Source organism: Antedon mediterranea, chromosome 8 (genome assembly GCF_964355755.1).
Source record: "Antedon mediterranea chromosome 8, ecAntMedi1.1, whole genome shotgun sequence".
Taxonomy (NCBI): domain Eukaryota; kingdom Metazoa; phylum Echinodermata; class Crinoidea; order Comatulida; family Antedonidae; genus Antedon; species Antedon mediterranea.
In genome coordinates, this window is record NC_092677.1 from 4494540 (window position 1) to 4518617 (window position 24078).

Here is a 24078-nt window from a genome sequence, read left to right on the forward strand (position 1 = left end):
AAGTGTACATTTTGTAAAACGGTAAATTTAAAAAATCAGTAATATGGCTCGATAGTTATTTTTTTTTGCAATATGGATGGAGCAACCTATATTGAACATTTAAACCAAGTATCAAATGTTTTTGAATACGAAAACTATTTTTTATCGATGTTTTTTGTATATGTTTTAAGCAAAATTCTATCCATAACCCTAATTTTTAATGTTCAATGTGATATTTATTGAAGTGCTTTGAATACGTTGATGAAATTTGGAGGTATGAAACTTTGTTTGGAGTAGAATCAGCTTCCAGCATCAAATGTTAAAAATATGTTTATATTACTCATTAATTAATAATAATTATTAATAAATTAATAGAAAACTAGAGAGGGCGCTTTTCGACAAGGAAATGAATGTTTTTTTATGTGTATTATTTTTCCGCTCGAATTCATTCAATGTACTTTAATATACACTATTACATACTATTTTATTGGGAAGCCCATTCGCTTCTTTTCTTCAGAAAACATCTAATTTAGGTCTTAAAGTCACAAAAATACACCTCACATCACCAACCTCAAACACACCAGATTCTACCAACACACACTTCATCTCCTGAACTAACATAGTACAGTATAAGTCAAATTAAATGTTTTAAATTTTTTTATTGAAATCAATATTCTGCAAAAAATATTATAATAGTAACAATAACAGAAAGGTTGAAAGGTATTTTAATATTTTTTAAACTTAAAAAGGTAAAAAAAAACTGAATAAATGTTTATACATACATTATAAATGAAATAAAATAACTAATATTTTAGTAATGCATACACAAGTACAGAATATCAGAAATCAATGAATTATGTGTCTAAATATGGCATTATTAGGCTAATTTGCTTTGAGAAAAACATTAATGCCATTGGCCAATACAAAAAATCAATGCAATTAGACAAAATAGTTACATAAACAATTACCAATACTAATATTGGTAGGCATAAAATAATAGTGTATATAAACTTTCCTTAAATATAAACAGTATAGGGCCTTACCAATTTATTTAATACATAATATATGAACTATATTACACAAAAGAAATATAAATGAATTTATAAGGACATGATTATCAATATAATTTAATATTATGTTCATATTATTATATTATATCATAGAGATTTTCAAAAACATAGTTTCTGTTTCAGACCTTTGATATTTGGAAATAAAACCTATAATAATTATAAAACATTCTTGTTTTCAATGCCATTATGCGGTTAAAAACAAGTACAGCAGCATGCATATGTATATAGATACAGTACACCTATATATTGTGAGAACATAATTTCAATAATTTCTTTGTTAGCTATCAACCTAAATTATTAGGAAAACATTGGTTTATTTTTTATACATGTACAGAAATTCGTTCTTCTAGCCTCAGATCATTCCTGAAGTTAGACATAAATCACATAAATTAGTATTAAGTAATGGATATTAGATGAAGTACAGTACAAATACATGTTTCAAGAAGATACTTTATGTTAAAGGTGATAATTAGTTTAAATGTTACCCCAATGAAATTTATTCAATTACCAGGTTGAAGTAGTCTGGTGGAAACACTACTATATGTACTCATGTGGAACACAGTCTGTTCTACCAAGGTTAGAGGTGGGTGCCAACATTTGAGATAAGTGGAAACATGACCTTTTCAATAGTAAATTCATTACCAGCATTATAAATAAAATTTTAAAAAGATGAGAATGCAAGTAAATATTAGATTCATAGTCCTCATTATGCACAATGGTTTTCTACTATCACATTATTAAAATATAAAACAATCATATAGCCTTTAATGAATTTACATGGAGGTCTATCCAAATAAATTTAAATAAAAGGGTCGTAATATGTCTTTGTCTCCAGTTCGTGGAAAATGAACAAAAAATATTCAAAATATACTGCCAGTTTGCGTTCAGTACAACCTGCTTAGTTTTTAATACGAGTACTGCTTTCTATACACATAACTTTGATTTCTGCAACAAAAAAATTAAATTTTAATTACTGTAATAATCTAGGCATAGATTATGTTGACCAGGCCAGTGAGAGGACGATCGACTGTACAGTACTACCATAAGTCCTCTAGGTGGATACAACTTATTTCTTGTCTACAAAGTGTACAGTAGTATGCTAATAGTACTATTATTAGATTAGGTAGTTGGAGTAGTTTGGAGAGATACATCTATTTATAAGAGAGTACTTTATATTTATAGATATAATACCAATAGGTACCATGTATTGGGATGCAATTCAACAGTTATGAATAAAAAAAACTCTGTATGCTTTTTTCTGGCTGTGAAATATAAAATTGTTAAATGAAAAAGAAAATTTAGGGTGATCATCCCAGTATTTACAGTCTAAATTTGATCTTTATGCAACAATAGGCATAAACGATTTTTTAATTAACAGGTATAAAAGCAAATTAAAAGCCCTACGTATTCTGTATGTTGGAAGAAATAAGCATAAGTGCAAATAAATCCTTGACCACAGGATGTAATTCACTATTTGGAATCTGTAGTACACGACTGTGTTGGACCATAATGTGGTCCAGGTTGACGGGCCAGGAATGATGGTAGTGCCCAGTATACAGTGTAGTTTAGCCTCAAGGCAATACCATGTAGCTGGATTAGCTTGGAGAAATACACTAGAGATTTCATGAGATTTCAATAGGGTTGGTGAAATCTGTCCATAATAGGTTACTTTTCTGTCCATAATAGGGGACTTTCTGTCCATAATAGGGACTAGAGGGCGCTGTTGTTTGTCCATAATAGGTAACTTTCATAATTGGCTGTCCAAAATAGGCGACTTTTTGTCCACAATACTCGAGTTTATTGGAGTAGTGCGCCATCCATTGTGTTGTCCATAATAGGTGATTTTGTTGGCGTACTCGTACATACGTAGTTTATTTCGCGAGTAGAAGTAATAATATTATTAGTTAATACTAATTTGCTTTCTCTTCAGACTTCGAGGCTACCTAGGCCTAGCTAGTAGGAGGCCTAGGCCTAATTAGTATAATTATTTAAGTCTCTCTAGCCTCTAGGCCTAGCCTAGGCTAGTCCTATTTTAGTTAGGCTACCTCAGTCAGGCCTAGGCCTAGGCCCTAGTACTACTACTAGCTTAGCTGGAGTCCATTTGTTATTGTCCACTAATGAAATGTGAGCTTTTTTTTTCTAGGCCTACCTTACAGCAGGGGAGGAATACAAATGACATGGGCTCATATTAGGTAGATAGGTTTCCTACTACAAACACCTAGGCCTATCCTCATTATCTGTTTTTTTATTATTTTATTTTTTTAATATGAATATTTTACAGACTAGGGCCTATGCCTACTCGTAACTATACTGCCTAACTGCAGGTCAGGTCTGGCGGACTAGTCACTATACAGTCTTTTACTAATACCACTGCCACCACAGCCCACTACTATACTTTGAAGACCGAAATCAGCTACTACTAGCCTAGTCTACTAGACCTATTGGTAGTTTGTCTTCAAATCACAGACATCTAGATTGCTAGATTGACCTATTTAAATTTTTGTTTTTTTAAATTATTTTTTGAATGAATGAGTCTTATCCAGACAGTTCGAACAGTTAGTAGGTTGGCAGTATAGTAGAGCCAGAGCTATTGTTACTGTATGTTATTAATTATGTCATCTATTTAAATCTCAATTTTTCCATATTTTTTGCATGTATCACAGATTGTGTACAGTGTATCTTCTGATCAATGTTATAGTACAGTAGCATGGACATTAACCAGGGTAAGTAACAGATAGGCCCAACTTACAATTGAAGAATAATACTTTACATACACTACCCACTAGGCCTACATCTTTTAGGACATTTTTCAAAATCCCAAGAAAAAGCCTATTTAGAAAAAGTATTTGTTTGCAAAAGTAATCTTCGGAAAAAAAGGATACAATTTAGTCAAACATTTTCAGAGAGACAAACTGAATTTTATCAGTACCGTAGTAGAAAAACTGACAATACATGAAAATTAATTTTTAACATTCTGATTTGAAATATTCTATTCATTTGAATTGCTAAGAAATTAAAAGTAGATATTTTTTTTTTCATTCATTATAAACATTACAATCACAGTACAAAGAATAGATAAATCCACTAACAAATTCATGCAGAAAATATTTCAAAATTTAATTGAATGTTATATTATTAAAGCATTCATTCAATAAAGCATTTGTCTTTAAAACATTTAATATCAGTTTTCATATAGTGAGTATGGTAATAATTGACTCTAACAACTGGTATAAACTTAAATTTAGTAAAACAATCCTACATATCTTTTTTTAAATGCAATAAAATATTTAAACATAACTGTTTCCCACCATACTGTTTCCCACCATACAACATGAAAATTTGTCTCAGCATTACTAAGATTGAAGTTACTTGCATTATAAAATACTTAAACATTATTATAGTATTTAAATGCTTCCTTTTTTTTTATTATAGGCATACAGATGTTTGATATTCTGCTCATATACAGTATGCTGCTGAAATGAAAAAGTACATCACTTTAACGTATTATTTTTGATCATAATCATCGATCAATAATTATAGTAATAAACATAATAATTATGGTTCATTTTATTTATCCTTGCTATTTTTTAAATTGTAGTTTAACCATGTTTTTACACTTTTAAAATTAATATAATTCAGTATTTTTTAAATGTGATTTAGATTTTGAATAAACTGTTCTGAATACAGAACAAAGGTGTTGCTTGTACACTGCGTGTATGTAAACTTGATTTATTGTCGTATTTCTTATTATTAAACATTAAAATTGATTCATTTAATTAAACAATATAATAAATGGATGAGATGTGCTGCTGTTGATACACTTTAGACTGGGATGGTTTGTCATTGAGCTATGTGGATCCAGAATTTTGAAATAGGGGAGGACCTAAAATGACGAAATGAAGTGCTGAACTGTGATGTCTTTTTCAATATTAAATTGATTTTTATTATTACTGTTAACAAAACAAAATAAGTCCAAAGAAAAAAAAATACAATTACATTGAAACACCAATGCATTTATAAAAATAACAGTTTACATGTTTATTATCTTAAAAAAATTAAACTTTATAAATATTATTATTAGAGTATATGGGTATTTTTTATTTTTGTAAAAGAACGTGTGGGTTTGGTGATTTATTTAAACTTGCAATAGTATGGTAAGTTGCGTAATGTCTGTCCGTACTATCAAACCTAAAATGAAGTTCAAATTAAATTATTTGTTGCTGAATAAATTTCACATTTCATTATTATTATTAGTGGACAATAACAAATGGACTAGGCCTAGGCTAGTAGTACTAGTAGGCCTATAGAGGTAGCCTAGCTAACTAGCTAGGCCTAGGCTAGAAAGACTTAAATATTTATATACTAATTAGGCCTCCTAGGTAGCCTCGAAGTCTGAACAGAAAGCAAATTAGTATTACTTCTACTCGCGAAATAAACTACGTATGTACGAGTACGCCAAAAAATCACCTATTATGGACAACAAAATGGATGGCGCACTACTCCAATAAACTCGCCTATTGTGGACAAAAAGTCACCTATTTTGGACAGCCAATTATGAAAGTCACCTATTATGGACAAACAACAGCGCCCTCTAGTCCCTATTATGGACAGAAAGTAACCTATTATGGACAGAAAAGTAACCTATTATGGACAGATTTCACCAACCCCGCTCTGAGATTTGGTGTGTGATGATTCAGTTTGATAATTAGCTGTGAAAAAAAATTGAATTATGAAGAAAATATTGTAAAATATAACAAGGAAGTTATACTATAGTATAATTAAGGGGTAACCGTAAAATATATTATAATAATAAATGCAATGGGAATTACTATTACTACTAATATTATGTATACAATATTACAGTTAAATTCATAGGTCGATATTATTTTATTATTATAAGGAAATCTGTTTTAGAATGAGAAAAAACCGTCCCAACCTAGATTTGAACCCAGCTATCAATAAAGCTATAAAGCTATTGGTACGAGTTGACCAATTATTTGGGTACGAGTTAGCCAAGTTTGGTACGAGTTGACATGGGTACGTTACGGGTTGACCAGCACCCTAGAATACGGATAAAGATCAACCCGTACTCCCATGCCGACTCGTTCCCATCCCATGGTAGAATACTACTTACATGTTAGTTTAGCCTAGCTGGGCTAACCTACCTCACCTCTCACATGCCCTCCTGAAAAAACGCGACCGAAATTACTGGAACCCTACCCTAGCCTACTAGATCTAGATAGTAGTGATCCGTAGTACCATGGAACTATAATAAATGGTAGACGTACTAGTACTGTGTAGTATATGTTAACATGTCTTGCTCTACGAGGCCTTTTTATGCTCATAGGATGGCTTTTTTGGGCGTCCCAATGTAGGCCTATGCCTAAAGCTAGGACAGATTTCCCATTCCAGCAGGCCTGTAGCCTATGCTCTAGTAGGGCGGCCGGGTGTACTCTGGTCGATTCACCCCTGGTTGACTCGTACCCATGCCAACTCGTACTTAACTTCCTACCCTAAACTCGTATCCAACCAAATAATTGGTTGATTTCCTGCTAGACCAGTAGGCCTAGCCTAGCTACAATATTCATTATGCTCGCTAAAAAGGTAGATGAGCTACTAGACTAATTACGTAATTCGTATAATAATAACAATAATTGACTAGGCCTAGTCTAGAAGGCCTAAAAGCGGCGGAAACACCTATCCATTCTTGTATGGCAGTACGAAAACCTGCCTATGATTGTGGGTGTCACGAAACCTAAGACCACGAAAGCTAAGACCCCCTAAGACCTAAGATCACGAAAGCTAAGACCCAAGACCTAAGATTACAAATATTTAACACACACTGTGCTACAGACAGTGTACCGTGTGTTAAAAGTACAGCATTTATAGCAGACAGCAACGTGTATAACGTGCTATAGTTTTACAGATAGCACCTGTGGACAGTAGCAGAATCGGGTGCAAAGTTAAACATATATACATTGTGATGTCAGTCAATAGGCCTACTCTTCTGAAGTCAGGAACAAAACAACGACAATCAGCTAAATTCATTCGTACTTTATTTACGTATTTACTTGTTACAATTGCACAAAGTAGACCAGACTCGACGCTGTATTCACAGTGAACGACGGATCCAGATCGTTAAATAGAGCAAGTAGGCCTATATACATGACTGAAATTATAAGCAATGCTGTAGGACCTACATACATTTTTTACTCTTATACTATTGGTATTACGATGACTGCTATCTTTCAGGTTTTGCTAGGACTAAGCAGTTCCGTGACGACTTTAGTTGGTCAATACTTTGGAAAATAGGATGTAAAAAATGCGAAAGTTATTGTGAAGTCAGCGGTTATTTTTCTATGTAAGTCAAAAAAAGAAAGGGAATTCCTGCTCAGTCTATCGAGGTAATCCTCATCATACAAGTTTAGGGTACTAACAACATTATAATCCTCGGTGACCTAATGAATACAATTCAGGCCTTTGTGTCGTAACAAGAATGCATATTAGTATGTCCTTTGTAGCTTATTATCAACTGTTAAGATTATTGAAATTCTTGGTCGAAACTAGAATAAAATGAATTCTATGCTTATGTACCACTGACCGTCAAAGAACACTATCACATGAAACGAATGAGGGACCGGCGCAAATGTATCAACACTTCCTATTCAGAAGAAACGTTTGGGTGTGGTCAAGCACTTAATATTATGTGTTCTATTGTTAACTGATATTATATGTTTCTGTATTATATTGGGGCTTTCGTTTGTAGCTGCTGTTACACTCTTCTTGTCACGAGATTATGTTGGATATATTTACACCTATGATAGGTATGTATGCAAATTAATAAAATACACCTGTTCCACGTCACGTGCGATTTTCGATATAGGTATTATTATAGAATTATTGGCCTCTGAAAGAAATTAAGGTATTTATGACGTTATCGTATTCTAAAGTTGCTCAACTTCACAATGAATTTGGTTGTTTGTTAAGTTGATTTAAAGAAATTTAAAGTACTGCTCGTTATGACATTTTCCTCTTTATTTAATGTCTACATAGTACATTGCTGTATACTTTCAGAATGGTTAGAGCATAGTGCATGATATAGTGTCTACTTAAATTCTACACTTTACCCATTTTTTATTCTGTATAATCATTTTCATGTTTTTCATTTTAAAAATTGTGTTTTACTTTCTAACTTTAAACCTTTATATACAAACAAATAACTTTAACTTAAATAATTATTATTTATTGATTTATGATTATGTGAACTACCAATGTTACTTTATGTATCTCGGGTCCAAATCAAATTATCCCTGTTATTATTTATTCTTTAAGAATAAAAACAATAATTCCGCTAAATGTTATTGTTTATTTATAGAGAAATAATAACGGCATTTGCAAAGATAATACCCTTGACTATCATAATGATTTTCTCTGCAACAATCGAAGTAAGTTTTCTTGTTTTTCCTGGCAGTGACATGAATAATTTGTTGTATTATTTTCTTATTTTTATAATTCTAAATTAATATAAAGGTTGCGGTACACCACGTATATTAGTTCTGAAAAGAATGTTGCCCAAACGCCATGTTTTTAGATAGGCCTACGTTTGTCCTATATCAGCTCAACTTTATGTATGACACGCCATGTGTACCAAAATGTTTTTATTTTCGTCAATATTAAGCCGAATCGCCGTACAAAATCTAGACTACAAGTTTTATTACAATACGCCATTTTAACATACATGCATAATGAATTGTTTCTATTACTATCAGGCGATTGTCAAAGCAATATTACAAGCTATTGGTAGACAGAATATTGGAACTGTTACCAGCTTGATTTCCTATTCATGTGCACTCCCACTGTCTTTTTTGTGTTTTGTTTGCATTTAAATTAGATTGGAAAGCAACAGGTACGTACGTTTATTATCCTATTTCCCCCCCCCCCCTTTTTTTTCGTTTTTTTTTTCTGTTTTCTTTTTTATTTCTTTCTTTATTTTTCTATAATTGTTGTCACCATCAGTAACTCAACATCATCATAATTATCTTCTTATCATCATCAATATAATTTATCTATATATATCACCATCGTCATCATCATTCTCACCCTTTCTTCTAAATACCATTTATTCTTATTATTAAATTCACTTAAGAATATATATATATTTTGCAGGTCTTTGTGCTGGTATTATATTTGGTACTGTTCTAGAGGCATGCATTCTTCTTGTGGTTTTATTTAACATAGATTTAAAAAAGAAAGCGGACTTGGTGAGTTTTGAGAATTTTATCGTCACTCCTCAATCCTGAAAACCCTGAGAAAATAAGGTAGATTTAGATTGAAATAAAAAAAACTTATTGCTTTAACTTGACGATGCAAGATACAATATTTGTTAAGTCAAAGTATCAGCTGTAGGCTTTTCCAAACCAGGACATATTGATGAATAGTTCGCTAGGTGTAGTGGCCAAACTTGTGGAAAGTATACCACCATTTAGGCATAGGCTACTTTTTAAATTCTTAGTAAGACCTATGTTGTTTTTCTTTTCTTTTAACATATTATGTGTCCTTATTTAAGGCTATCGAGAGATGTCGTGAAGAAGACTTAAGAACACATAATAGCGTTCAATCAAATGGAAAGTTACAACATGAGGGGAAAGAAGAGTCAAGTTCACTTATTGCGAACACCAAGTACATATTGAGCAAGACAACAATTATTATTAGAATATTAAACTTTGCAATTCCAATTTTACTCTTTTTAGCAAGTTTTTTTATGTATTTACTTTATTAAAAAATTAAACAAAAAACCTATTAAAATGAATTATGTTAAATATATATATACATTTTGCAAAGCACGCTCGTTGAGCTTATGCACTCTTTGTGTTCGTAATCAGTGTACCATGTCCCGCATACCTGGGCATGGCTCAGCCTATATATTGTGCCAGTTCTGTGAGAATGAGAAAAAGTCGCCCCAACCGAGACTCGAACTCGGACCGCCTGCTTGATATGCAGATGTCCTAACCATTAGACCACTGGGGCTTTCATGGTATTGTTCGAACTCGATTGGATAACGACTCTTTAACATTCTCGGCGTGGTACGGCGGAACATATATATACGTTAAGTCTGGAAAAAAGCATCCACGCTAATTTATATATATATATATATATATATATATATATATATATATATATATATATATAATTAGCGTGGATGCTTTTTTTAAAATGGTTTAATACGCATTCAACAACAGCAAGGAACTTACGAATTACATGTCAAAAGTCATGAGTTACAACTCATGACCTTGGAGTTGACGATTATTTTTCTAGCTTGACAAAGAATTAAGCTTCTTTGATTTTACGCGGATAATTTTAGTAACAGAAATAAATTTAATTGTAAAGCAATTCTCAGGCAAATAGAAGAGGAACCATAAAGGATTTAAGAATATTACTTATGTATATATATTTTAAACTACTGTTGCTGTACATTCATGTAAAACACAAATTCTTTTTTTTTCTAATACTGTTATAATTACTATAATTATAAAAAAAAAAACTACACTGTACATATTTCTCCTTTCTTGTTTGTAAATAATTTTCTTGTCCATTTTTTGGTCTTTCCTCCTCTTTATCTTTTTTACTGTTAAACTTATTATTATCATTAGAAATAAAATGATCACCTGTTGTTATTGTATGATATTCTTCTTCTTTATTTCTTTTTGTACAGATTGTGTGTCACAAATATCTCCAAAAGTTTAATGTCAATGATTATCAAAATGTCTTTCAAATACTTTAACTTAGTTCTAATAAGCTTTTCATCGTGATCACATTATCAATCATATCTCCATAATTCATTACATATAAAATTCACTACACGTAAACTTTAGGTAAGGTTAAAAATATTAGCAAATAAAAACTTGTGCGTTTCAAGTTCATGCGCGTGAAATCACGCGTTAAAAATTTAAAAATCTCAAAATTAAGTTTTGATCAATTTAGAGCATATAGCCTATAATATACTTAGTAAACTACTATCTATATGATATAAAATATACACTGCTTGGTAATTCGATGCCTCCCCTCAATTAAAAGCTAACTCAAAACATGCGTAACAATATACAAATATTCCACAGCGCTTGTTCTATTCACCTTTACTTCGCAACATTCTATAAAAGAACTTTTTGTTTAGTATAACTAACTATAACTATTACGGACCTGTCTTGATTCCTCCGCCAAGGAGGTAAATCGATCGCGTGTGTTTGTTTGTCTGTTTGTTTGTTAGCAGGATTACTCAAAAAGTAATTACCAGGTCTTTACCATGAATGAATTCTGGACCACTTGTCCAAAAAACTTCATTTTTGTACAAGAGGCAAGAGTTATAATTTGTGATTTGTAATTTTAAAACATAATTTGATTTAATGTGCACGTTTTTTGATGCGAGTATTTTACAAAACCTATTTCTTTTCAAATTCACTCGTTTGATTTTCGCGTTGCTGTTCTATTGTTAGTCAACTGAAGCTATTGTTAATTGAAAGGCTTGTTACATAACCATTACACCAAACTCGCATACACATGCTTCTATATATACATTTACGTAAGGGCAAACAAAATTCGGTAAATCGCGCTTTACTTTTAGAATTTTTACTCGATGGTATATAAAGTTGGTTCGTACTTTCGGTACTGATTTTAACCACCTGATGTAACCCTGTTTACTAATTAATTTAAGTTAGATAATTAGTTATTGACGATTAAAACGAATTTAGGTTCAACGATTTGCCCCAAATAGGGGTGTTTTCCGATCGTGGTATACACTGTCTAATGGATGTCCATCTTGAAAAATACCCGCCACAAAATTGCGAGGAGGCTTCGCATTTTCCTATCTCCTCCTACGATAATTGTTTTTAATAGCTGAAAACCGGTTGAACAGCTCGAGTACAGTATCATAATGTTGAAGACAGGGCGATGTTCTTAAAAAAATACTATTTTGATAGATTTAATATACGTTTATGCAAATGTATTGATTTTAAATGATTGGAACATTCCAATCTCTGTTCCACAATTGTCTATTCCCTCAGGCGTCGTATAGGCAAGTACTGTATACTCATAACAGAAATTCGATCCATTTTTAAAAAATCTGTGCTGCAGAGGTTGGATATAGATTTTTTTTAACGGATAATGAGCTAGCGTTTTCAGTCGCCGTATATTAGGTACAAATCTTTATTATTGCAGTTAAACCACCCACGTGACATCATCACCCTTCCCTCACTGCCATGAGTAGCGTTGTAAAGCCAGTAGAGGATAGGCCTGCGGTACATCACATGCCCTAAACGCAGAACTACTTTGGTGGGTAGGATAGGAACCAACTTAAGTATGAATTGGCTCTAAGAAACAATTGAAAACCATTAGTCCTACTAATTAAGTTGAGTTAGATAATTTAATATTTATTGACGATTAAATCGAATTTATGATTTTCCCCGAATAGAGGTGGTTTTCACAAATTGTTTTACATTATATAAACATATACACGTCGTAGTGATGTATCGTTACATGTACTGTACTATTTCAATCGACTATGACGGTGATAGTTTCAACAAAGTATTAAATCGCAATGTTTTACTGTGTGTAGTGGTATATTATTTGTAAAACATGAAAACAATTAATATTTCGTTACTAAATAGATAAAGAATATATTTAAAAATTGTTCCTCTTTGCACCCATCCTCTTCCCCATCCCTCAACCCTAATGTTACATACAAAACACAAATTAAGTTTGTTTAAATTTGACTTAAACAATTGATCTCATTTTGTGACAAGTTTCTCTAAGACTTTCGGAAGTAATTCCCAGGGTGCTAATTTTAGTTGAGTACATAAATCACAGTGTCTTTTTATTCGTTCCTGTAAACGACATGTATTATTTTCCTGCGGTACGTACATTTGAAATAGCCAGTTTTTTAACGCTGAAATTATTATGTATTCGAGAACCATCTGTGGGCACGACCTAGATGGTACGCGAGCGAAGCGAGCGTACCATCTAGTTTAACATAATTTCTCTAATAAAAGTTTACTATTTAATATTGATTGTGTTGACCCCTATTTGACAGTTTTAAAGTTTTACAATAGGATTTGTGATATTCATATGAAGTTTTCTTTTATGTTACTGTAAGCCTATACACTATTCTATTATGATGGGTTTCTCGCTCTGTTGAACAAAGAGAAATAATTTTTCTTACCATAACAATGAAGAAGCTACACGGAGAAACCATGCATTGAAAGCTACAACGGCCAACATAGCGCTAAACATTGAGATTGAAAATAACTCAAAGTAATGTTTGTGTATTAAGGCAGTGTACCGTAGCATACCAGTGGATGTATTTTGTAAGAATCACTACTAACTGTATAATAGCATAAGACTAGAATCAGTTCTGTAATCATGGCCGAAAAAGAGGACACGGATCGCTTGGAAACATTTACATTTTCAGCGTTTAGAAACGCAGTTAAAGATATTATCAACGTGGGGTGTATTTTGGTAAGTTACCGTGTACTTTTTGTTTGACTCTTGTCCTGATTTCTTGAGTTAAATTCGGTGACGTTTCTGGCATAGTGACATTTTAAATCTGCGAGTTGAGGAAGTGGTATATGACCGGTGGAACTTTCGACAAGTTGAGCCGCCGGCGGTGATTTCTATGAAACGCCCAGTGCGACATTTCGCGTAGTCTAGTGATTAAAGTAGTACGTGTATGTATACATAAGTTCATCATGGTCTTTAGGTTTATTGTGTTATAAAAATCAATAATATATAATTACATATCTCTATTAAAATACTTTGTATAACTGAAGAAGCTGTTAAATACAAAGAATAAATCAATCATGTGTGTTGTTTATTCATTAATTCCAGACATTTTCAATTTGCCTCGAGTACCTAATGTTGACAGTATCCGTGTTGTTCTGTAGTCGTTTCGGGCAAAATGAAATGGCCGCCGTAACGTTAGCGCAAGCGGTAAGAATTTTTTTCTCTCATTTTTAAAGTCTCCAATTCAGGGGACACCTCTATTAAGGGATATTCTGTGAAATAAACAAGAGGAATATTATGTATACCTGGGTGGAGAGAGGCAACGTAAGTAAAGTGTGTATTGCTTTGGAGTACAAGAATGCGAGCGTTGGATTCGAACGATCATGAGCTGTAGTGTCCAACACACCGTGTTCTTTAACGTGTAATAATCACCCGATTCTGCAGCTGTCACTAGGTATAGGTCTTAACTGACCATTGAACGTCATCTAGATACGAGTCTAGATCAATAGCCAGATGAGATATACCAATTAGTGACAACTGAAGAAAATGAATGTGTCAAATCGTTGCAAGCAACTTGACTTGGCGAAAGCAGTAAACTTAGCATAGATCGTCTTTCAGATCTGACAGCCAATGAAGCGGGACATGACGGGAGGCCAAATTGCTGTCCAGAATATGAATAGCAGCTACGCAACAATTAGTTGTATTGCAATTTGTTAAGCCATTTAATTATTAAGTTTTCTAAATTCAAATTGTTTATACCTTATATTATGTATTATTTTAAATTATAGTTGTTAAGCCTAGTTTGCTTCGTTCCTGCAGTCGGGTTAATGACAGTGTGTAATACATACTTCTCTGTTGTAAGTATTAAAGCTTTGTTTTTTAACGGTTAATGTGGGCTTATTTTTAAAATCTTGATTCCCAATCACAAGCAACATTTCAGATGTTCCATCGCGTCGTATTTTATCAAATAACTTTGCGTTGCGTCTTTAGAGTTATCTATAGAGGTGAAGTATCGCATTAGAAGAATGTAATATCAGGGGTACCCCAGGGGTCAGCTCTTGGCTCTCTTTTGTTTATATTGTATGTGAGTTATCTTGAATATGGTATAGAATCTTAAATTTTTCAATTTGCAGATGACAATACCATTTCAAGACCTATCCATGAATTAGAAAACTGTATAAAGTTACAGAGTGATTTAAATAAGATTTATGAATGGTCCGATGATGTAAGATGTAGTAAAGCAATGTCTTGGATGGCAATGCTAAAACTTTAATAAGCACTAATATTACCTGTTATGACTTTATACTGTTGTTGTATGTGGGCACCTACTGAAATATCTCATATGTATAGACTTGAAAGGGTACAGAGAAAGACCACTAGAATAATTATGTACAGAAAAGAAAGAAATTGGGACATTTCATATTTGTACAGGTTAAAGACCCTAAATATTTTTATAATAATGATGGAGTAAGAGCAGTTTTCTGTTTGGGCTCATGCCTATTACTTGCTCCTGGCAAGATAAAATGTAAAACGTACTCTTAAGAACTTTTGCCTAATAAATATTATTATTATTATCATAATTATTATTATTATCATAGTTCGCATTAAATCTATAAAAGCAGAAATAAAGAATGAGATAAAAAGAGCAAAATATTTATTTAAAGGAAAGCTTGAAAATTCCATGGAATCTGGAGATGCCAAGGCGGCCTGGAATTGTATGAATATTATGTCTGGTGTTAAAGCAAAAAAGAAGACGGACCTTTTGCTATACAGTGACGGTGATAAATTTGTTAATGACCTAAACAAGCACTTTGCGCGATTTGAGAATGCCAGTCCTACCAATTGTACCAATCTGACTTCAAATATTATTACTAGCGAACAAGTTAAGATTCAGCCTTGGAAAATTGAAAAGTTGTTCAAAAAAGTGAAACGAAATAAAGCAAGTGGTCCTGATAACATTAGCGGCTGTATTCTGAGGACATGTGCCCATGAACTGTCTATTCCTTTTACCAAACTGTTTCAACTGTCGTTAGATAATCATATTGTACCATCGGTCTGGAAAGATGCATCTATTATTCCAGTACCCAAAATTCCAAACCCTAAGATTTTGAATGACTACCGCCCAATAGCCTTAACCTCGATAGTGATGAAATGTTTTGAAAAATTTATGTGTAACTCAATTATTACTCCCTTATCCCATTTAATTGATCCCTATCAGTTTGCATACCAATCATGCAGATCTGTCGATGATGCGATACTAACTCTTACCCAACTGCTAAACCAGCATACAAATAACTTAAGTTGTTATGCGAGAGTTACCTTTGCTGACTTCTCCTCAGCATTTAATACCCTTAATCCTGCCATCTTAATAGATAAGTTGATTAAGCTAGAGGTGAACCCATCCATAATTAAATGGATTGAAAGTTTCTTATGCAATCGAACACAGAAGGTATCTCTTGGTAACTATAAGTCGAGTGTGATCAACACAAATATAGGATCACCCCAAGGATGTGTGTTAAGCCCCCTCCTATTTATTTTATATACCAATGACTGTAAGTCAACTTCTAGTAGCATACATTATTTAAAATACGCGGATGACACCGCCATTGTTGGCCTATTAAAAAACAGAGCTAGTGAAACTGAATATCATGATGAAATCATTGCTTTTTCGAATTGGTGTAAGGCAAATTGCCTCTTACTAAACGAAAAGAAAACCAAAGAAGTAATAATTGATTTTCGAAAAAAATGTACTGCTCTGGCTCCCCTAAAAATTAATAATCAGGAAATTGAATCTGTTGAAAGCTACAAATACCTAGGTGTGACTGTTGATAACAAATTTAGCTGGGAGAAACACTGTAAAAATACTATAAAAAAAAGGAAATACACGACTGTTCTTTCTCAGAAAACTGAGAAATTATGGGGTAGATAGAACTGTATTAAATTTATTTTACTCTTCGATTGTTGAGAGTGTGCTCACTTTCTGTTGTGTTGCCTGGTTCTGTGGATGTAGAACAGAAGAAAAAACCAGATTACAACGAATATTAAATAAAGTAGGTAGGATCACAGGATCTAGACATAATTTCGATGACCTTTGCAACAAAATCATAAGAAATAAGGCTATGAAAATATGCGACGACTCAAACCACCCTTTAAATAAACATTATGTTAAAATGAGATCAAAAAGACTAAATGTGCTGAGATCGTGCAATAGTAGGGTTATGCGATATTTTAATTCTTTTGTTCCGTATTCTATTAGACTGTTAAATTATTTTGCATAATTTTTGAAATTTTTGATGTATTGCAGCTTTTTATTTTTTATTTAGTCAATTGTAGTCTTATGTTCATACTTGTACATTGTTAAATATAATATAGTGTTTTTAAATATTGTAATTAATTTTTTTTATATGAAACGTTTTTATATATTTTTTGTACAATTTTGTGAAAAGCACTCAAAATATTTTCCTATGTGGACGAAATAAAGTTATCAAATTATCAAATTATTAAACAATTTTCAGAATATTTCTAATGCCGGTAAATATTATTTTACAGGGTCACGGAGCAAACCTCGGACGATCACAAGGAATCTACATTCAAAAGATGGTGTATCTATCAATAATTGCGTCACTCATTTGTAGTGCGATACTTATACAAGTTGACTATTTTGTGCTTATTTTGAACAAAGAACCAGATGTAATTATGTAAGTTATAGCTTTTTAAATCAATATAGGTCTACTTTAATAACTTTATTAATCATTTTAAATACGATTGTGATGGCGCTAGTCACACTCCGTTATGCATGAGTAATTAATGAATGACGTAATGCATAAATTGGCATATATAGGCTTATGAGTAAGCATTGTACAACGAAGTCTTGAAGAATGCGTTATGCTTATTGTAAGAAGCTAGACTAGATGTTGTAAATTAAGTACGAATGGCAATACGGATTCAGCTGAACAGAATTACCTTACAGTTATAAAAATTTTAGTGATAATTTTCAATCACTTAAAATTGTATATTTGTCTTTGCTATTAGATTGGTGGATATTTTCGTACGGACATTTATCCCAGGTACACTTGTAAGTGACGCTTGTTATAATAGTAATAATAATAATAATACAATATATTATTTGCATAATTAATGAGTTCACACGTGGACCTTTCGACTACATACTTCTCTCATAAAGATTGGTTCCAACTAGCGACGCAACGTAACGCAATCTACGCCACGTAGGAAAATGCCATTCTAATAATTGTGTTTGCCCCCGCCTGCGTGAAATCAAACTTGCGATGTTTGCAGCACTATTGCGTCCACTTGTGATTACGCAATACAGCACTTTGCGTCAATACGTCGCTGCGTTGCGTTCTAGTAGGAACTACGTTTGAGAGTCACGCCATGTCAGTGCAGCGACAGTGACTGTGCCTAAACTAGAACAACGCGGTCATTACCATGAAGCGAGTGAGTCTCGAATCCTTTATGAGATAACCCTTATTACGTCGGTACATTTGTAGGCATACAGTTCAGTTTAGTCTCCTAACCCTGATAGGGTTTTGTTGAGGCACCACTGGTGACTTTTTGTCAATCCTCATCCATCGATCTCTGTCCCCTGTAGCTCTTTGTGAGTCAACAAAGGTCAAACCTGTCCATTCCTTGATGTTGTCTTCCCATTTTTTTCTCTGTCTGCCTCTTCTTTTCCCTTCTGGTACGGTACCCTGTAGGATGGTATTGGCCAGCCCACTATATCTCGACACGTGTCCGTACCACTCCAGCCTCCTACTTTTCACAATCGATAGCAGGTAGTCATACACTATGATAAGAAATAGAGTGGTTTTAATTTACTTCTACGTGTTAATGTCTGGTGGGAAGAGCCACTTATTTCTATTCAATTTCATTGCTTAATACAAGATATAATGTATCTCGTTTATTTTATAAGAATTTAAGCGTAATACTTTTGTGTTGGTGTATGTTGATTGTAGGCTGCGTTTTTGACATTTGGTCTTAGTCGAACATTACAGTGCAGGAATAAAATGGCCGTCACGGCAGTAGCAGCTACCATCAGTTTAGGTTCTGATGTGTTACTTAATTATATGCTAGTGTATGTGCTGGACATGGGATTCAGGTAAGTGTACAGCAAAATTATAACATTTACATTTTAGGCCTATTAATGTTTGTAGAATATATAGACGAAATGTACCACGAAATTAAGTTGACGCATGCGTACACTTTTATTATAGTGCAAATAATAATAAACATTCTCTTGATATAGAGGATCGGCTATTGCTGTGGTTGTGGCACAATACATTAATTGTATCATATTAGCAGTATATGTATACAAGTACGAAGATCTTGAGTGTAAGTCTATTATTTTCACTTAGCTAAATGGGGCGTGTAGTTTATCTAACTATTTTGAAGGTATTTGAAGTATAAGTATGGCACGCCATGTTTGTCAACATTATTTTCTTCTTACGAATCACTAAGATTTATCATCTCTTGTTCGTAATTTCAACTATTAAAAAAAATTGTATCAACAGTTTTTTCTCTCAAATCTTTGGAGAACTGGGGTGAATTTTTCTCAATCGCCGTACACGGATGTCTTACACTCGAAATAATGCAGTTTGCCATTGTGATTTCTTATATACTAGCAGGTATTGTAATTTTAACAACATTTGGTCAACATTTTTGTTGATTGTGTCCGTCCGTTCAAAAAGATGGTGTATCTATCAATAATTGCGTCACTCCTTTGTAATGCGATACTTATACAAGTTGACTATTTTGTGCTTATTTTGAACAAAGAACCAGATGTAATTATGTAAGTTATAGCTTTTTAAATCAATATAGGTCTACTTTAACAACTTTATTAATCATTTTAAATACGATTGTGATGGCGCTAGTTACACTCCGTTATGCATGAGTAATAATGAATGATGTAATGCATAAATGGGCATAAGCATTGTACAACGAAGTCCGGTAATGCGTTATGCTAATTGTAACAAGCTAGCTTCAGGGCATATTTATCGTAAACTTTTGTGGAAGGAGCAGGAAACTTTCCCGAGTTCCTTAGCAGAATGGACATTTTTAGTATACTTATTTTTATAGGACAATTTGGCGCTCTTGGAATTGCAGTTGTGGGTGCTTTTGACATACTTGCAGTGTATGTTTATATCGTAAGTATGGTTCTTGTTAACAATAAATAATTATAAGTCAAACAGATTCCATAGTTCAACATGTACATTCTAGTATAGAAATCGGCTTCGCTTCGGTTACTCATGGAAAATTCTTATTCATACATCATTCATTATTTGTTTTTACACACCTACTGTTCTAAACTGAGTTCTAAGTCATCGTCCACGACTAGGCCGGCAAGCAATGTCACTCACAAAGGCAGAGTTGACACGGAGTAGAACGTCGTAGACGGTGCGCTAGCTCCACAGGCGACAACCTCGCGTGGCACATTTTTACAAAAGTGATCGTTTATTAGTGCAAGATAATAAACGGCACGTGATGCATAATTAACCAATAAAATGGCAATTATACACGTAGGTACACTCGTCCTTTTTATTACAATTTCTACTATATTTCAGCTTTTAATAGGACTAAGCAGTTCCGTAACAATTTTAGTTGGTCAATACTTGGGAAAAAACGATGTCAAAAATGCGAAAATCACTGTGAAGGCAGCGTTCATTTTTCTATGTAAGTCAAACAGAGAAAGGAAATTCTTGATGGGACCTTAATCGATGGGGCGTAATCCCTCACCATACATAATATAAGTTACTGATAATGTACGCCTACGGTATGTTCTATGATGGGTCAGTAAAAGTAAAGGTAAAATTACCTGGTATGATTGTAAGTAAAAGAAACATGTTGTAGTATTTTCATAATTTATTAAGTGTTTATAAACCTAGACTGTGGCACACCCATTGAAACGAATGATAGTTTGGTCCTGAAGGGGAATGATATTCTGTATTTTTGTAAACAAGAATATTATATTTCTGTGTTTTAGTTGGCGTTGCTGTCGTTGTTGGTCTTCCTCTCCTCTTCTTACGAGATTATGCTGGATATATTTACACCGATGATAGGTATGCATGCAAATTAATAAGATACACCTGTTTAAAACGAAAACATTCGATAAACGAATAACAGTTGGTTTGACAAATTTCTCAAAAAAGAAAAACTGTCAGACATTTCAGGACAAAGAAAATCGTCCTCAGAATTGTGAATTTTCCACAATTTACGAATTGATCGATTCACAAGCGACAGTTGAACTAAACAATCGCTTGTGATTGGTCAATTCACTTGCGTTGCGTTACGTCCTTGTGTTGCGTCGCTAGTGGGAACCACGCTTTATTGGTCATTTACTTGGGTTGCGGCTCACGTCACTGGTGACTGGAAATAAAATCTACCTAACTTTGTAAATATTTAACATTAAAAATGAATTGTTATACAAAGTAGGACATTTTTAATATAATTCAATTCTTTTCCTTATTTATAGTGAAATAATAGCGACATTTTCAAAGATAATACCTTTATCTGTGGTAATGGTTTTCTCGGTAACAATCGAAGTAAGTTTTCTTTTGTTAACAATATATTTCTATAAGATGCGTCTGGCGTTAGACTTCGTCGATGGTTATGTCCACCCTTATGTCCGTAGGCAAGACTTTACTTACATTTTCCAATCTCTACCTATGAGAATGGGTACATGTTAGGATCAAACACAATTGCGCTGATTAATATAATAATATCCTGGATTTATATAGCGCCTAATGTTGCGAAACCTCTACATTATTACCCCAGTCATTTTTTCCTGATCAAACACGTATGAAAACATACTCCCATAATGCAGCTAGTAATCAGCGGAAAGTTGTGTCTTGATCTAACCGGGTTCCCAAATATATAGCTGGGTGGAGAGAGACAAACGTAAGTAAAGTATCTTGCCTAAGGATACGGCAAGAGTTGGTTTCGAACCTCGTTAGTATTCGAACATTCAATACACTGCCCACTAGCTGGAATATCATGGGAGTATGTTTCTATAGGTTTACATGCTCTGAAGCATTGTGCATTTAGCGCTATTGTTCGTGTGTGCTCCAACCTTTATTAGCAATACGCCATTTTAACATGCATTCATGGAAATCTTCTTCTTTTCTCATTCTATCAGGGAATTAACAAGGCAATATTACAAGCTATTGGTAGACAGAATATTGGGACTGTTACCAGCCTGATTTCTCATTCATGTGGACTCGCACTGTCTGTTTTGTTTGCATTTAAATTAGATTGGAAAGCAATAGGTATCGTCATCATCATCATCATTGTTTTAACCATTGTCCTTACAGCTCAACATAATCATCATCATTATCTTCATACTTATCGTCATTATCATTTTATCGTTGTCGTCTTTGCGACAGCACCATCATCGTCGTCGTCGTCATCATCATTATCATCATCATTATTCTTATCATCATTCTCACCCTTTGCAACGCAAAGACGTAACACAACGTAAGTGAGTTGGATTATTCGAACTCTCGCTTGTCATTGGTTAACACGCTTGCGATGCGTTTACGTCTATGCGTATTTTACGTTATTATTGCATACACGTAAAAAATAACTTATTTTTTTGCAGGTCTTTGTGCCGGTATTATATTTGGTACTGTTATAGAGGCATGCATTCTTCTTGTTGTATTAATGAACATAGATTTTACACAGGAAGCGGAGCTTGTGAGTTTGATACGGTCTTTCCAATTTGTCGGCGGCACCCACCATCGGCAGTATGGATTGAGTGTTAGAGTAGCTATACTAATTGTCAAAAAAACCACCATCTAGGCTACCTTCGTATTTCTTAAAATAAGACTTGTTTCGTTACCGTTAAGTGTTCGTTTTCTTTTACCATATTTTGTCCTTATTTAGGCTCTTGAAAGATGTCGTGTATCTGAAGAAGAATACTCGGAAATTGTGGATGATGAAGTTCCAAACGGAATGCAACTTAATAGCGTTCAATCAAAGGAAAAGTTACAAAGTGATGGGGAAGAAGAGTCAAGATCACTTATTGCGAATACCAAGTACAGATTGAGCAAGACAACAATTATTATTAGAACATTGAATTTTACCATTCCGATTTTTATTTTTCTATCAAGTCTTTTTATATACCTTTTCTAGCAAATCTTTTTATATACCTTTTGTAAAATATCTCACAAACACAAGATAACTCTATGTTCAAATTTTTACACAATTTGAAATGTGGTTTCTTCTCAATGTAAAACTATAACAAAAATTAACATATATACACACAAGTCCGGGGAAATGGCAAAAGGCTTCCTAATTTCTAGAAGTTTTATCAGATAAATCTATATTGTTTACGTTTGTAACATGGCAACAGTGCAGATTTTAAAATTCCCCCCCCCCCCCATCCCCTAAGTAACATGTTAACATGGTGACATTTAAAATATATATAATATATAGTCAAAAGTTATTTGTATTACGCTGCATACAATAATTGAATTTAATTTATAAAAATGCAGATAATAGAAAAAAAAATAACAATAAAATGTGTAAAAGTAATAAAATACAGATGTATAAAATGAAAATGTGAAAATGAAAATGAGAATGAAAATGTGAAAATGAAAATGAAAATGTATAATATAAAGTGAGATTAATAATAAAAACGGCATTCACTCAGGCGCGGCCTATTAATTATTAAAATACTATTTGTTTATTTGTTGTGATTTGCGTCGGTATATTCGAAAATGCATTGTGGGACAAACAGTAATAGTTAACATGGTTATGCGGCTTTGGAGAAAAAATTGTGGGTTAATAATAGATTTTAATAATTAGATGATAATATTATTATTGATTGCTGTTATAATTTATTTCAATATAAAGGTAAACAATATATTAAATTACTTCGTAAAACACCATTATAAACAACTTTTATTAGTGAAATCAGTGAACAGTCTTCAATTTAACTACTATTTCAAAATGGAGACCCGTTGGTAACTACACATGTTCAATGCTTCAAGACTAAGTTGAAGTTTTGTGTCAACACTGAATTTTGGAGGTACATAATAATACCGATTGTATTTCCTTTAAATAGTAAATATTAGGCTAAGATCTACTATTGAAATCTTTAATGGAATAAGTCGTCCATTGAAGGAAACATGAATTGAAACTAAATAACTCTGGGCACAACATACCTGTATTGTTTTCTGTCAGCGAATATTTTTATGTAAGTCAAAATAAGAAAAGTAATTCTAGCTCAGTCAATCGAGGTAAT

General features: G+C 33.1%; 1 protein-coding gene and 1 long non-coding RNA gene across 2 annotated transcripts; both read left to right on the forward strand.

Annotated features, from left to right (window-relative positions):
* Positions 1-7801: 7801 nt before the first annotated feature.
* On the forward strand, positions 7802-8907 carry LOC140057267 (uncharacterized). The gene is made up of 3 exons (XR_011846899.1): positions 7802-7873; positions 8425-8494; positions 8819-8907. It is a non-coding gene; the product is annotated as an uncharacterized lncRNA (long non-coding RNA).
* Positions 8908-13435: 4528 nt separating this feature from the next.
* Positions 13436-23449, forward strand: LOC140056476 (multidrug and toxin extrusion protein 1-like). Its single transcript, XM_072101852.1, has 15 exons — positions 13436-13556; positions 13926-14027; positions 14609-14677; positions 17370-17518; positions 17853-17895; positions 18794-18936; positions 19084-19169; positions 19349-19462; positions 19914-19981; positions 20399-20507; positions 20818-20893; positions 21307-21376; positions 21970-22099; positions 22432-22526; positions 22716-23449. The coding sequence occupies exons 1-15, from the start codon at positions 13461-13463 to the stop codon at positions 22962-22964; spliced, it is 1599 nt and encodes a 532-aa protein (XP_071957953.1). The 5' UTR covers positions 13436-13460; the 3' UTR covers positions 22965-23449.
* The last annotated feature ends 629 nt before the right edge of the window (positions 23450-24078 follow it).

Bases quoted from the DNA above. Each gene is read 5' to 3' on its own strand.
- LOC140056476 (XM_072101852.1), top strand. From the start codon at position 13,461: ATGGCCGAAAAAGAGGACACGGATCGCTTGGAAACATTTACATTTTCA. The intron at 19,170-19,348 runs GTAAGTCTATTA...TTGTATCAACAG, and splicing joins CAAGTACGAAGATCTTGAGT to TTTTTTCTCTCAAATCTTTG. The intron at 20,508-20,817 runs GTAAGTCAAACA...TCTGTGTTTTAG, and splicing joins GGCAGCGTTCATTTTTCTAT to TTGGCGTTGCTGTCGTTGTT.